The following is a 17,441-nucleotide window of genomic DNA, read 5'->3' on the forward strand; positions in this document are numbered from 1 at the left end:
CTAACATTCCTCTCACAATCCATAGAAGGATGACACTTAGCTATGTTGGCGGATAATGTGATGAAATCACACACCCCCTCATCAATCAGCTTAGCACCAGAGCCTGAACCTGAAACAGATCCTCCTCCACGAGTGCTCTATTGGATTAGGTGTCTAAGCCCATAACTATAATTGGTATGTACTTGACTCGATAGTAGCATGGTCCATTTCGGGTTGCCTTCATCAGGCAATTTGATAGGATGGATATTTGAGGAAGAGGTTATTTTGATTTATTAATATATTATAAGTAAAATATATTAATTGAGAAATCATATTATCTAATTAGTATTGATCAAGAATTAATTTGGAATTAATTTACTGATCAAAAGAGACTAATTAAATTAACGGGGACTGATTATGTAAATCAGTGATATATATATATATATATATATATATATATATATATATATATATATATATATATATATATATATATATATATATATATATATATAGTGTTTGGGCTATTGATCAATGATGGGCTAAGTTTATGTAAGTATCCATGAAGAGTTAGCCCACATGAGATATGGATCATAACATAAGTGTATGGATTAGCGTTTACCCATGACTCTTGGAATCCTACACTATATAAATGTTACCCTTTAGCCAAAATCGGTGGACCTGAGTCATCTAGGAAGAGCTATAACCGATTTTAGTGTGCTCCATACTCTCTCAAATTCCTCCTTTGTTCATGGTGTTTGTGAACCATTTGAGACGTCACACTTGAGGTGCTAAGCTCTTGAAATGCCAAAACTACAAGCTACAATAAAGAGGTATTCTTCTAACTTGATTTTATAATTTATATGCCAAAATTATATGCTAGTTGTAGGCTTCATGCTTTGAAAATTTTATTGCATGTATAACAAGAAAAAACTTAGATCCAAAGTTATAAGGGTTGTATGTGCACCATAGGAGTGTTATAGTACACAAAACCCAACAGTGGTATCAAAGCAATGAGTAGTTTTCTGTTATATAGTTGCATTGTTCATTGTTCAAAGTTGAAGCAAACTGAAAAAGGACTTCTACTAGGCTGAACTCGTCGAGTTTATTGATGAACTCAACGAGTCCAAAGCCTGGCTTGACAAGTTGCACTGGCAGATGGTAGATTTTTGGGTTTTTTGGCCTATATTGGATTGGGATCACTACCACAAACTCTTTTGTATCATAAAAAATATGTTTTCTCTAATATGGTAGTGATTATACTCATCCAATGAAAAGATAATTGTCCAAGTTTTAAGTTAATTGTTGGGTATATTATAAACAAAGTTACTTCTAAATTGTTGATTTGATATTATCTTGCTATATGAGTTTAGTTAGATCAATCATGAATTATATGATAATTTTATTTTTTGAAATTGATCTAAATGTTTTTAATGAGTTCCATAACTTGTCCTCAAGTTATGGAACATGAAAAGTCTCACTCATAAGTTATGCAAATGAAGAGTTTTGAAGAGTTTCAAAACTTGCCCTCAAGTTTTGGAATTTGAAAAGTAATTAAAAAGTTTTAAATTGAAATATTGAATTCTAAAACATCTAGTAATTGAAAGGTTTCAAAAGATGCAATTCTTGGGTTCATAACTTAAAAATTAATTAAATAGTTTTAATTTTGAATTTTTAATAACCTAGATGCTTCGAATAGTTCAATTACACATTATGGACTTTATTAAATTCACTAAAGTGTTCAATTAAAAGAGTATAAATAAATCCATAATTATATGGTTTGAGTTTAATTAAATTAAAAGTCTAGTTTAATTAAAAGATTAAACCACCTAGTATTTTAAATGTTTAAAATACACCCTTATACTATATAAAATTAAAAGTTTAATATATTATATATGTATAAGTAAAAGGTCAGCCGTTAGTAGGCCTCATTCACGAAGCCGATCTATAAGGGGGTATAAGGTTACTGCCTATAAAATGGTGGATCAATTGGTGTCCACTCTCACCCACCGCTTCCTTGACTGGTGGAGGGTCGTTAACCGAACGGGTAGGATAGGACATTAATTCTCGTTAAAAGTATAATGATAATTATAAAGTAACTAACCCTTTATAAATTCCTAATCTTAGTTACTTAGGAAAAATGTGAATTTAAGGCTAATCCATGAAATTGCACATTGCACTTTATTAGTCGTTAGTGGAGCGTGTGTGGTTAACCGACACACTAACATGGGACTAATGAAGGATGGAAAAGGGTAGCTCGTAGTTTGTCATAGATCAATGGAGCGTGTCTGGTTAACTGGCACATTGATTAGGTGATAAATGACTTAGAGAGTACCAAGCTAATTTGCAATTCATACCTTGTTTGTGATCCTCGACATCACAGTCACAAACTTGAAGGGTATAATCGAGATTAAACATGCCATTGAAAAAGTTCAATGAATCTCAAAGAATCTAGGAATTTCAATTCATTTAAAACCTAATGCTCTTTTTCGTTTTTCATGGTGGAAATTGGTAAATCGTCATTTACCTACCTTCAAATATTTTGCAATTGGATTACGGCATCCCTCTTCCGAATTGTAGAATATTGTGTTAGGTCCTAGCCTTAATACCTCATGTTGGGTGTTATATTAAGGACTTAAATCAACTAACTTGAATTTCTCCCTTGTAGATGTCTAGTCCTGACAACTATGGTCTACCTTATCCTTTTGGAAAAAGCTTTCTTTATAAAGATGATATTCCACAAGACAATCAAGGTGAAAGATTAATCCCTTCTTCGTGTTGTAGTGGAACTTCACTTCCTCCACCTCCTCCAATAGTTCTCCCTGACCCACAAGTTCAAAGACTTGAAAAGTTCAAGGTCACTCAAGCCCTATTGGCTAGCAAACACCAAGATGGAAGGTCTGTGTGTGCACATGTCTTCGAGATGAAGTCACACATTGACAGGCCGGGAATATTAGGAGTTGTTGTGTCGAGGAAGTTGGCTATTGACTTGGTTCTTCAATCACTTCCTAAGTCATATAGTGAGTTTGTTAAGGACTACTATGTGACAGATCACGATGTGACCCTTATTGATCTTACCTATTTTCTAATTGTTGCTGAATCGGCAATGATTTGGCACACTAGTAAAGCAAATTTAATTGGAAGATCTACTTCCCAAACTTCCATGGACATTGACATTGGAAACATTGGAAGTCCAGAAAATATTTATCATTCCAATGGAAAGGGAAAGGCTAAGTCTGAGATTGTCCCCTGTACCATTTCAAAAGACTATGTTTGTTTCTATTGCCAAGAGAAGGGGCATTGGTTGCGAATCTGTCGTACCTACTTGAAGGACCACAAGGATGGTAAAGTCAAAATGTATGACTCTGCTTCAGGTAAGTCAACTATCTAACTCTACTAAGTACCTATTTGTAGATGCTTAATACATGATGTGATAAGATTACATTTTGATGTTTTTTAGGATCAAAGAAAGCTTTAAGGAAAAGCATGCTAACTCTGAACACAAAGAAATGGATTTCGATCACATGGTTCGATGATCAGATTTTTTAGTTGATGCTAGGAGTTGTGATAGATTACTTAGGAAACATAGTTTTCGTTTGTAATTGCATTGTAAGGAAATTTTTATCCACATTTTTATAAATAAAGAATAAAATTTTGATTTTATCTTATTTTATATTTCCTTTCAATGACATTTGTGAAAATTGATGTTTGTATGTTTCTATTTTTTAGCAATATGAATTTGATTCTTTCGTTTGTGGTAGTGTCTAAATTTACCAAATAAGGAAAGATTCTCATCACCAAATTTCAATTGGACAGAAAGTTGGAATCATGCAACTTGTATTGTATGATGAATGAGAACCTTCGTCTTTGGTAAATTAAGACTAATTCCTTGTTCACATGTATATGTAAGTCAAGTGAAGGATTAAGGGATCTAGTACACATAGTTGTGCACTGGTCAGGTCCACCACAAAGAACGATAAGACTATTCGTCATAATTTACTAAAAGTTTAATAAATATGGTTATGATTACAATTTTAAGTGTAATTTTGAATCATTGGAAAAGTTTCAATGTGTGGCAGAACGAATAAGAAGAATCAATTAGGCAGAAAGATAAAAGTTTCTCCAATCTGAAAGAAAAGGAGAGTACTTTAGTATCGTGTTTTAAGATCATCTTAATGATTATGAAAACCATATCAAAATTGATACTCCAAGGACACCTTAGTACATTTGCATGGCTAAGAAGAGGTATCAGGAATTGTTGAAATGGTTAAATCAATTAAGGAGAGTCATACTTCGTTCCAAAATAAAGTCTTAGAGTCACATTCCAAGATTGTGCCTTGAGTGACATAATCTTAAGAAAGGTTAATAACACTTATCAAATGTAGACTAAAATGTTTTCTACTCTTGTACATTTGAAATTGGTAAGTTGTGATGTTTTGGATAAAACAAAAATCAACTAAGACCGATTGTCAGAAGTGTTTGTCTTGATAAGAAACTGCACTAACTCTTGAATATTTGTTTGTCAAGTAATGTTTCTTGACAAAGAGAAACTTATATGTCAAGAGGTCAGTGAGAGTCTTAAAGATCTTGAAAAGTTCAAGAACTAATCAAGAGTAAACCTATTGTTTAACACTAGCACGCGACTTGAGGTTTGTAACCTATCGTGTTGACATATTCTTGTTTCTATGTCATTTCAGTTAAAGTTGACTAGGCATGTGAGTTCTTTGAGTTCTTAATTGTTTGCATAGGGCAAAGCACCTTGATCAGTGAAAGTTCATTGATCAGTAAGGGTGATCTGCTTAACAACTTGGAAGACATGGTAGGCCCTCATGCTACCAAGTGGCAAGAAGTTAAGATTGAACAAGTTCAATCCATATGAGTTTGAATTTGTCATAGACCTTGTCTTATGATTATGGTTGGGAATGATAGATTCACATGGATAGGAACACATACACCATAAAGTCTAAGTGTCATAAGGTTTCTCTATGCTTGATGAAAATGATTGTGAAGAAACACTTTCACTAAGTAGATTTTAAAGAGTTAGAAATTGTGATTACGGCATCCCCCTTCATAGTTGAATTGTGAAAAATGACAAAAGGTCTAAACATTTGAGACTTATTGCTATAAGTGCTAAAATTGTCTAGACATATATGTGAGCTATCTAAGGAAAGGTGTATGAGTTTGAGAAGCCTAGATAAAGTCTTATCGAAGCGTCTTGTATCAGAAATCTGAACTTTGGTAAGAAAGTCAACAAGTATTGATTTCTAGAATTCCAACTTATTTCTAGGTACATGTCAAAGCTAGTGGGAGCATAAGTGTTATGCTAGTAAGATAATAATTATTATGCTAGTCGGAGCATAATTATTATGGTAAGTGTTGCGAGTTAGCAATGTTAATTATAGAAAATAAAGGTTTCAATTCGTAAAGTTGCAGGGTTTGAAAAGTTGCTTTGCTATAATTAAGGGAGAGAAACTTATACTTCATTTCAATTCTAAAAGGTTAGATTGAGGTTTTAATCAAATTTAGTCAAGGATATATATGAATGTTATGATGAAAAGATTCGACAAAAGGAAATTCTATATATTGAAATGTTATAGCAAGAGACTGGTAAAGTATCAGGTTTTTATATAAGATATTATGAATCGTGTCCCATATGCTTCAGATATAGGATCGATTGCATCTACTATAATATTCTCATATTCTAATTTTCCAAATGCCTAGGGCATTAAGAGGGAAAAAGGACTAGAACCGTATATGAATAAAGTTACTAATTAACTATCAAGGACGACCTGAGGTTCGCTAAGGATTGGTTGCTTAAGGACAGTTGGAAGTATGATAATGAATGGACCAAATTGATATGATTTTGAATAGATAGGATTCTATTGAGAGTGGATAGTCATATGGAAATTATGGAAAAGTTTCCATAATGGGAATTGGATATCAAGAATCTATGAGTAAGTTAGAAACTTTTATGCAAGAAGGATGTTCAAAAGAATGTGCTTTGAATATGAGACTTCGTATCTATGGAATTGTTTTGTAACAATCTTCAATGGAAAGTTTTGTAATTGGCAAAGTCTCTATGACTTATATACATATTCATTACAAAAGTTTCACTGCATATAAGCTTAGAATCTAACAGATTATAGTAAGTGGCAAGGTGTAACACCCATACAATTCATGCCATATTTTAACTTTTAAAAATCATTTCAAAATCATCAAATCATTACAAAAGTGTTTTCCAAATGTGTCATATCAGAGTTTTCCCAGAACCATAAACAAAACAAGAGGAATGTAATGGGCGCGGAACATGTCCCGGAACTGCTCCGAAGTAACATCAGCTCTTTGCTCATCAGTGAATGACCCTGTCGTCAGCCTCCACTAGTCCTTGGCCCTGAGCCTCAGCATGTTGAGGATGCATCTGCCCTTCTGCTCAGTAGGACATGAATACGTGATGCAGCTGTTGCGACAGCCGTCTCCGCAAGGGCTGCGTAACGCTCATCAAAGTACTCAACCATGGCGGTCTTAATCAACCCAAACATCTTCGACAGCTGTGCCTGGAACATAGCAGCAACCTCATCATGTAGGATCTCTCGAATCCTGGCATCCAACTCATCTGTACCCATCTGCACCACAGGCTCAGGTGCTGTTGGTCCATCCTGGCCTCCTGATCTTGATCCTGATCCTGACCCAATCGTAAAGCATCTCGTAACCACCATACTGAAAAATATAACAGGAAGATATCAGGTAACCACATAAAAACAGGGAACCAATTCCCAACCCAACCCTAGGGGTTATGACTTCCTTGCTACGCGTATGGGTCCTGTGCTTTCAGTAGTATGGGCCCATACTACCTTCCACACCTACCCATATTTGTCTCAAGTATCATCACAACACCCTAAAAATATACATAATCATAACGAGCGCTCAGTCCTCACTCCTAGAGGAGTGCTAAATATCACATAATTGGCCTCCCGGCCTCACACAACCCACCTATCCATGAACCTTCCACCAACCCTGCAACACTAGTGTATGCTAGCCATACATAACGCTGGACCCTATAGACTTTCGAATATCCAATCCTACCCTAAGCTCCCAATCAAACAAGAATAGAACGTAAAACCAAATCAAACATTCTCAGGCTATAAGATCTTAATTATGTATAACCGTGATGCATACACTAAGAAACTACAGTAAGGATGTCAATCTCATATAAAGGGAACCTTAGGCAATTCTATCATGCAATTCCTGAAGATTGCTAGCCTAGTACAAGCATGTTGTTCTAACATATCACAATATCAAATAACTATATGGTATTTTGGGGTCAACTTGCTGGCTCCTACTGATCGTACACTCTACATCCTCATTTTCTTATTTTGAAAACATTTAAAAAAATCAATTTAAAATCTTTTCCTTGATTTGAGACTGGATTCACACGAGTGTTACTCCAATTCACTCAAACCAAGGCTATGATACCAACTTGTAACACCCATACAATTCATGCCAAATTTTAACTTTTAAAAATCATTTCAAAATCATCAAATCATTACAAAAGTGTTTTCAAAATGTGTCATATCAGAGTTTTCCCAGACCATAAACAAAACAGGAGGAGTTGTACGATCATGCATTCGCTTTGCCACGATCCTCGGATGTACCTGAAACAATAAACTGAAACTGTAAAACCCAAAAGCTTAGTGAGTTCCCCCAAAATACCGATACACATACAGTCCGCTTAACTATAACAACAATATTATATCATAACATAACAAAACAGAACAACATGCAAGGGGTCCACAGCCTTACAGACTAGGTTACCCCTGGGCCCACAGTGTGAGTCTGGATTGCCATCGAGCCCACAGTACGAGTCTGGCATACCCTACCCGGCCCTCAGCTCGTATCTAGAATGCTCCCGAGTCCTCAGTATAAGTCTGGCATGCCTTGCCCGACCCTTAACTCATATCTGGAATACTCCCGAGTCCTTAGTATGAGTCTGGCATGCCTTGCCTAGCCCTCAGCTCATATCTGAAATACTCTACGGTTTGTTGGCTACTGCACGGAGCAGTACAACCTTAACCCATCCCACATAACATGTCGACATGTAACATAACTAATGCACATACAGATAATCATACAGTATCACAGATAGTCCTAAAGGTCTATCCGACTAGCATATTAACTGGCATGCATCACTAACTCAAACTCAACATATCAATAACTACTAGGATATCAAATCCAATGTGTGACAACCGTCAATTTTCGGTCAAGTCAAAGTCAACTAAAGTCAACAAGTCAAACCGGTCAACTCATCTAACCCTTGTGTACTAGGGTTTTCATTATGTTTCTTATTAAACAACTCGCACTCTTAATGCAAAGTATCACTTAGAGTTTTCACGTGTTCAGAAACTCTAAACCCTAATCAGGGCAAGTGATGAAATTACTCGATAAAGCATTATTCCTTAACCCTTGGGGCATATGACAGTCATGACAAGACTTAATGAGGTTTCCAAACCTTGAATTACAGAGTCAAACACTCAAAAAGGTCTCAAAAGAAGTCTCTCTCAACCTCTTTCACCCAATTCTCTCCCCGCATGTGAAATCTCTTCAAGTATGTCAAATCTCTCCCAAATCTCTCCAAGAATGTGGAATCTCTCTAAAATCTCTCTCCGTGTGTGAAATCTCTCCAAGAATGTGGAATCTCTCCCAAATCTCTCTCCGTATGTGAAATCTCTTCAAGTATGTCAAATCTCTCCCAAATGTCTCCAAGAATGTGGAATCTCTCCCAAATCTCTCTCCGTATGTGAAATCTCTCCAAGTATGTCAAATCTCTCTCAAAACCCCTTTTGATTTATTTTGATCATTTGGGGCATCCCGACACTTGACTTGGTGAAAAACCACTCGAAACGGGAAGATTCCTTGGAAAATTAGCCTTGTGGACCGAAGTCCCTCTATAAGGACCAAGCCCTTCTGGAACCGAGGCCACATGGACCGAGTCCCAAGCCCCCTTAAGCAGTCACAGCCACCGAGCCGAAGCCTCCGAGCCGTAGTCTCCAAGCCCCGCATCGGACCTTGCCTTCGGACCACATCCCTCTCCTCCTCGGACTGCAGTCATGCGACCAAGCCACTCCGGTTTTAGGTTGCTGAGGCCGAGGCCTTGCCAGACTTCGAATTTCCCCATTTTCACCCGGTTTTCGACCACGACTCCGTTTTAAGCCCGTTTTTAATTATTTTAATGGGGGATTTTCACCCAAACTCATATTTTGACATATAAGGTCCCATATATTCATAAATTCAACATATTTTTAAGGAAATCCTTAATTAATAATAAAATCCATAAAGTAAGATCTTGTGGTGGAGTGTTGACTTTGCCATAGTGTTAGACACAAGCAACCACCCCCATACCCACTCCATGACTAACCCACACCCCTCCCCACCATACCTGGTCATTCAAGAGTACTTTCACCACCATTTGACCAGCCACACTCTTAGTCAAAGGCTGAAAACTCACCCTCTCTCCTCATTCTCACTCATTTCTCTCATTTCCACCAAAGATTAAACACACCTTCTCTCTCAAATTCTCTCTCACAATTTTGAGATTTCCAAGGCATTTTTCAAGCTTTCCTTCTACATTTGGTAAGAATCATCACCCTTAATATGGTTATTACACTTCTTTTTACTCAAATCATTGATTCCTTACACAAACTCCATCATATTTGTGTTAGATTCTCGAATCTTCAAGCATCATCTAAGTGTTCTTGAGTTGAACACTTCTTTTCTTCACCATCCATCTTCTGAAATCACTCAAGGTGAGTTCATACCCCTATATTTTCATGTTTTTCTCAAGTTTTAAGGAGGGGGGGGGGGGGGGAATACAAGTTAAAACACCAAGAACACAACTAAACTTTTCCAACAGCTTTCATCGAAAAGTTTGAACTCCAATCACGGACTGTTTTGGACAACTTAAACATTTTAGTTTTCAAAACTATATTAGGTTCAAGTAGTTCAGGTTCTTAGCTTTAAAATGGCTACTTGCACATCTCCATACGATTTTTCTACAATTTATGGTGATTTTTACAAAACTGCCTATCATTTCAAGAAAACATCCGGACCAGTCTGTGATTATGGTCTGTTTCACACAAGTTGGAGGTTACTAAAAATCATGATAAAATTTATGAACAACTAGACTCATTTTCCAAACTCTCAGAATTTACGGATTCTGATTTGGACCATTAATGATTTTTCTATGAATTTTTTAAAAATAGAATAGAAATGGTAATACTAGAAAAATGCTTTCAATTTCATTTACACCTTGTAACTTGTTGAGCAAGGTGTGTAACCTTCATGTGATGATATGTTACTACCATATATGTCATTTTGTCTTGTTATATAGACATACATCAGTTAACAAATGGATTTTTGCTATATTAAGCATAGTAAATGATAAATTGTTATAAACAAATTTACATCCATTACATACAAACATTTGGTAAGCTAAGACAAATATAGTTTATGAATACTACAAACTACCCTTATTTTGATAAACTATAATAGGTATAGTTTATGATTCATTTACATAATAAACACATTACAAAAGGTATTACATATACAAAAAGGGGGTTATTACCACTATGAATAACTATGATAAACTATAATAAGTATAGTTAAGTCTATTACACCCCCACAAGTAAGTACGCTAATTATAATCGGTATAATTAGGTTGCATATACATTACAAACAACATGATAAACTATAATAGGTATAGTTTACATTTCATCTACTCTACGAACTTATTACAAGAAGGTGTTTCACTATCACCACCACTTTTGATAAGATATAATATGCATAGTTCATGTTCACTACCACTATCGCTATTTGATGAGCTGTGATATGTATAGTTTATGTTCACCATCACCATCACATTTGATAAACTATAATATGCATAGTTCATGTTCACTACCACTATCACTATTCGATGAACTATGATATGTATAGTTTATGTTCACAGTCACTACTACTATTTCATACACTACACTAGGATTTGGTTTCGGTCTTTGGTTTTAAGACTACATTCTATCAAGAATTGTTAGTTTTCAGCTATAATTTCTAAGTGTATATGCTAGAGTTATATAGAATTTAGTCGTGATCGACTTAGAATTGGTGGGCCTGCTTTATTTCCTGTTCCTTGTTTGGTTGTGGACCTAGGGCAGACCCATTACATTCGACGGTTTATTTAACTTGATTTTATATAACTTATATACACTTGGAGATTATGGAAGGAAATTATTGGGAATTCTAGGAGGCACAATTTCATAACACAGAAACTTACAACTCACTTTTCAAGGAAAATAGTGGATTTTCTGGAATCCCTTTTACCGCTTTTATAAGGAAAACAATTTATTTCTCAATTAAAACTCTTATGAACTCACCAACCTTTGTGTTGACACTTTTTCAAACAACTTGTATTCTCAGGAAATCACTAAACAGGTAATCAACTGCTTTCGAGGACGGGACGCTAAGGCATTAAATTCAAAACTTATTTTGTCATCATGATGTAATTAATTTTGAAACATGTAAACTTACTCTATGATGTAACTCTTTCAATTATATTGATGATGGTTGTGTTTGCTTTCTTCACTATTATACTCGTTGTCATGATACTATACATGAAGTCATCCATCCCCGAACGTTTATGCCGTTCCGGTTTGGGGGTGTGACACAATTTGCCAGCCTTGGTGGCTTAGACCCCTTAGTGTAGTGAGGACAACTCACCTCGCAAGTAGATCGGAAGGAAATATCAAACTCCTTAAAATGTAGCTCCAACTCCAACACCTATATTCACCAATGACCTTTGCTATAATTATCCAATTTACCCAAAACACCCTCAGAAGTCAACTGGTCAACCCTTGGTCAAAGTCAAAGTCAACTGTCAAGGTCAACAGTCCATGTTGACCTCAACTCGTCGAGTACCCTCAGCTACTCGCCGAGTTCCTTGCATAACTTGCCAACTCGCCGCGTCACTCATCTGACACGCTGAGCCCAGGACAATCTCCATCGGACTCACCGAGTCATACACCTGACTCGCCAAGTTTATCACAATCTTCATCGGACCCTCTGAGTTGCTCATACGACTCGCCGAGTCCCCATAGTACTTCATCCATACAGGTGCTTTTAATCCATGCAAAGACGCCATATTGCAGATCTAGGCTCCTAGGGCGTGCTTATCACGTAAAGTTGCAAACTTTACGTGTATGCAAGACTCTAATGGTTCATAATGCCAAATCCAAACTTGAAATGGAGTTTAACTCAAAAGGGAGGTTTCATACATGACAAGGCTAGAAACTTTATGAACCTATATCCCAAGGAAGGTTTAGATCTGAAGTTGCAACTTCAATCTAGCTCATACACCATATTAACTCCACAATCAAGGCAAAAACCGTAAACTTCATCCATATGAGATCTAGAAGGAAATAAGGCCAAGATCACGAATTGATACCTCAAAATGAAGCTAACTGAGGCATGTTTTAAAGATCCACACGAGTTTCTTGCTGCTAGATACTTGACCTTCAAGCTTCCTTCACAAATTCCACCTTTCAAAGCTCAAACACACTCAAATGAAGCTCACACAAGAAATAGGGTTTGCTAGACTCTCTAGAGGTTGTAAGGGACTAAGAGGAGGCTAATGATTCCTTAAATAGGGTGCAAAACTGCGGAAATTAAGGTTTCTCCCTCTAGCTCCAACTCGTCGAGTCACTCTTCTGACTCGGCGAGTTGGTCGCTTAAGCATGTGGCCCAATCCCGTTGTTACTCGACGAGTCACAGCATCCAACTCGTCGAGTCAACCTTGAAACTTAAAAATTAAATCCATAATAATAATACTTGAGAATCGGGGCGTTATACAAGGACTTGGTATTCTTACACTTGCGATAAGGATTTGGAAATTTGCAATGAGTGTCATTCGAAATGCTTACAATTGATTTATTTCACAAAGTAAGAACCATAGGTAAACATAGTGTGCATACTTGGAGCATGTGATGACTATTGTTTTAATTCAAGTATTAAGTTGATGAATCGAAATATTATACAATGAATAATGTGTAATCTATATGGTGATTGAATAAAAGGTGTTTTATTTATATTCAAAAGTTTTGAGACCATATTGGATTTGATTATTCTTGTGCAATCCTTTCTTATTTCCGCCGGTACGATGGAGGCTTTTGCGGCAAAAATAAATGAGTGACTGAGAATGACTCCCCCATTCTCAACCTTTTTAATTTTGTCAATTAAAGTTATATATATATATATATATATATATATATATATATATATATATATGTACATATATATATATATATATATATATATATATATATATATATATATATAGAGAGAGAGAGAGAGAGGAAGGTTCAATTGAGAAAAAAAAGGTTGAGAATGGGGGAATCATTCTCAGCCAATCATTTAATCTAAGCATAAAAGACACGGTGGCAAACTTGTAAATATGATCATAATCTTCAATCTCAAACACGTAACTATAGAGAATTAGATAACAGTTCAAACCCATTCATAATCGATCGTTCATCATCCAAATTTCTTCTCCAACCTTCAACAATCATCCAGATTTCTTCAATTAAACCATCATCAACGTCATCCAGTGTTAATCAATCATCGATCTTCATCAATAACACGTTTATCAACACCATTCAACAGTTGACAACAAAAATTCATTTTTCGTTCTTTTAATCCAACCTTCAATTCTGCTTAAATACAATCAGACCTTTAACATCTACAATTAATTATACTCCCAACGTCATTAGATCAACATCATCGATAATCAACAAAAAATCCACTTCATATCATTCATTCAACATTGATCATCAAAAAAAACTTTAAAATTAAGGTTAGAAAAAGATCAAATCGTTTTTTTTTTTTTTTTTTTTTTTGAAAAATTTCATATAATTCTCTATCAATCTATTATTTTGTAAGATTTAAATAGTCAAAGTATCATGTTTTTAACATTTTTAAAAAAGTTAACTTGTATGCACTCCAACTGTTTGATGAAATGCATAAACTAAATTACCACGTTATATTCACATATAAATCTGTTTTCTCACCTAAATCAATATATGATTATTAAAACACAAAACAAATATGCAAGTATGTATGTTATTCATATGTAAATAACATATAAAAATTATATATATTTGTGAAAACACCTTGTAATATTCATATGTGAATATAATGTGTAATATTCATAAGTGAATATACCAGCTAATATTCACAAATGAATACACCATGTAATATTCACATGTGATACACCATGTAATACTATGTAATATTTACATATGAAAACATCATCTAATATTCATAAGTGAATACACCATCTAATATTTACAAGTGAATATACTATATAATATTTACAAGTGAATGCATCGTCTAATATTTAAATATGAATATACTATTTTATTATATGGTATATTCATATATGAATGATACTTATATTGTAAAAAGAATTAATCATACTTTTTATTCATAAGTGAATAACGAATTTAGTGTAGTAAAACCTGATGTATTTTTATTCAATTATGAATAACGATAGCTTGAAATATAAAAAAATAAATTTTTTATTTTATCTTAAAACTATTTAAAATCATTTTTCGATTAACATAGTTTTATGAAAATTAAAAAAAAACGAAAAAAACTATGTTTTTGCATATATTAAGTTAATGATTAACATAGTTTAAGGAAACATGTTTTGTTGGAAAATACATGTGTATTCCTTTTCCATTTCCGCTGGTATGACGGAAGTTTTTGCTGCAAAAATAAATAAGTGACTTAGAATGATTCCCCAATTCTCAACCTTTTTTATTTTTTCTCAATTGAACTTATCTCTCTCTCTCTCTCTCTCTCTCTCTCTCTCTCTATATATATATATATATATATATATATATATATATATATATATATATATAGATCCGGTAAGAAATTTTTTTTGGTAGGAAGGTAAGAAGTTTTGACGAACAAAAGAAATGAATCACTAGATGATTCATTTGTAAGATGATTCACAAGAAAAAATTCTCAAAAAAACATCTTTATGATTCATTTTTAAGTAAATTAAGAAAAAATTCACTTTTGTGACAATTTTAGTGAATAAGAACAAAATCATTGTATAAATGAATCATCGAGATGTTTTTTTGAGAATTTTTTCTTGTGAATCATCTTATAAATGAATCATCTAATGATTCATTTTGATTGTTCGCGAAAAAAATATGTAGAAAAAAAACTTCTTACCTTCCTACCAAAAATTTCCTTCTTATTTGATCTTGACTCTCTCTCTCTCTCTCTCTCTCTCTCTCTCTCTCTCTCTCTCTCTCTCTCTCTCTCTCTCTCTCTATATATATATATATATATATATATATATATATATATATATATATATATATATATATATATATATATATATATATATATATATATATATATATATATATATATATATATATATATATATATATATATATATTCTCGCAGTTCACCATGTTCTAATGAAGAGAGAGAGAGAGAGAGAGTACAACCATGTTACCCTAATTAATGAATTTGAAGTAACCTAGAATTAATTATTCCACCACTATTAGTGTTTTTCTTTGGTAGTTGCTAATAATTTAATTGAATTGTTAAGTTACATTTATGTCCTTCAAATGCAAGCTCTTTTTCACAGCTTGGTATTTTGTTTGTGGATCCACTAATCCAATAATAGTGAATTTTCTTTACATGGTAATGGTTATAATTAGTGACGGTTGTAGTCATTTGCTGATTAAGTTTTTCAGCCAAGGACTTTTTCGATTCCCAGTTATATTTTTAACGAAATGTATTTAATTTTCCTTTCATATTTCGTGTCTAAATTTTTGAATAACCTCGAATATAATCAGACTTTGGATCTGAAGTTCAACGGATAAACGTCGGTCAAACCGAGTGTATGCCCTACGAAATTAAACATGTAGCTAGAACTCAAGTTTTGAAGGCTGAAGGTTTCAAGTCAACAACTTATGTAGTAAGTTTTAATATTCAAAATTCAGGCTTATGTACGTCTACCTCCAATAATTTTTTCAAGACCACATCATTAGTTAATGGAGCTTTGTCGCATTATCCTTGTATTGCTTTCCAGTATTATATTCTTGATCGTGTCATGTTTTGCTGCATTTGATAGAGTACATATAAATCAACCAATCAAAGATGGCAACACCATTGTTTCAGATGGTGAGATGTATGAACTGGGGTTTTTTAGCCCCGGAAAGTCAAAGAATCGATATTTGGGGATATGGTACAAGAAGATATCACCTCGTACAGTTGTCTGGGTTGCTAACAGGCAGACACCAATCACTGATTCATCTGGGGTGTTTGAAGTCACTACAGAAGGAATCCCAAAGATTTACATTGGTGATAATAATGTCATCTGGTCATCAAATGTGACATCGGTCTTCGGCAGGAATATGAATCCTGTGGCACAGCTTTTGGACACCGGAAATCTTGTTGTGTGGGATGGCTATGGCAACAAAGAAAAACTGATCTGGCAAAGTTTTGACTATCCTGGTGACACTTTGCTACCAGGAATGAAATTTGGGAAGGATTTGATAACAGGAAAGGAGAGGTACTTCACATCTTGGAAGAGCCCTAATGATCCTTCTGTAGGTTTGTATAATTTCCGGGTAGACACAAATGGATATCCACAGATTTTTTTGGGAGAAGGTGAGGCTGAAACCTTGAGGCTTGGACTTTGGAATGGTGTTGGCTTTCAAGGGATTCCTGAGGAAACCATGAATCCAATTTTCTCCACGGAATTTGTTGTGAATCAGAAAGAAATATATTATAGATACAAACTTAAGAGTACAACTATTCAGAGGCTTATTTTGGCGTGGGATGGCATGGCACGGCGGTTGCAGTGGATCAAGCGAACCCAAGAATGGGTTGAGTATGCAAATGTAGTGGTTGATGCTTGTAGTCGTTATGGACCATGTGGTCCTTTTGGAAGATGCAGCATGAAAAGTTCTCTACCTTGCAGTTGTTTGGAAGGTTTTGAACCAAGAGTCCTAGAAGAATGGAATGCAGGGGATTGGTCAAGTGGGTGTCAACGTAAAAAGCCATTGGATTGTAGGACTCCAGATGTCTTCCATAAAATTTCAGGAGTGATCTTTCCAGACACACGACGTTCATGGTACAACGAGAGCATGTCCCTTGGAGAATGTGAGATGGCGTGCAGAAGGGATTGTAATTGTACTGCTTATGCTAATTTAGATATCAGAAACGGGGGAAGTGGATGCTTGCTGTGGTTTGATGAGCTAATGGACATTAGAGAATGTGATGATCATCAACAACTCTACATAAGGATTGCAACCTCTGAGCTAGCAGGTACACAAATTTTATTCTATATATTACAGTGAAATTATTGAGCCTGTTGAGTTGTGGGTGTGATC

The 17,441-nt window shown here is 34.8% G+C and overlaps 1 protein-coding gene across 1 annotated transcript; it reads left to right on the top strand.

Annotated features, from left to right (window-relative positions):
- The first annotated feature begins 15,727 nt into the window (after positions 1–15,727).
- LOC128127669 (G-type lectin S-receptor-like serine/threonine-protein kinase At4g27290) lies at positions 15,728–17,408 on the top strand. Its single transcript, XM_052766327.1, has one exon. It carries the CDS (start codon positions 16,098–16,100, stop codon positions 17,406–17,408), a length of 1,311 nt encoding a protein of 436 aa, XP_052622287.1. The 5' UTR covers positions 15,728–16,097.
- The last annotated feature ends 33 nt before the right edge of the window (positions 17,409–17,441 follow it).

The sequence above is a fragment of the Lactuca sativa genome, chromosome 8 (genome assembly GCF_002870075.4).
Source record: "Lactuca sativa cultivar Salinas chromosome 8, Lsat_Salinas_v11, whole genome shotgun sequence".
NCBI lineage: Eukaryota > Viridiplantae > Streptophyta > Magnoliopsida > Asterales > Asteraceae > Lactuca > Lactuca sativa.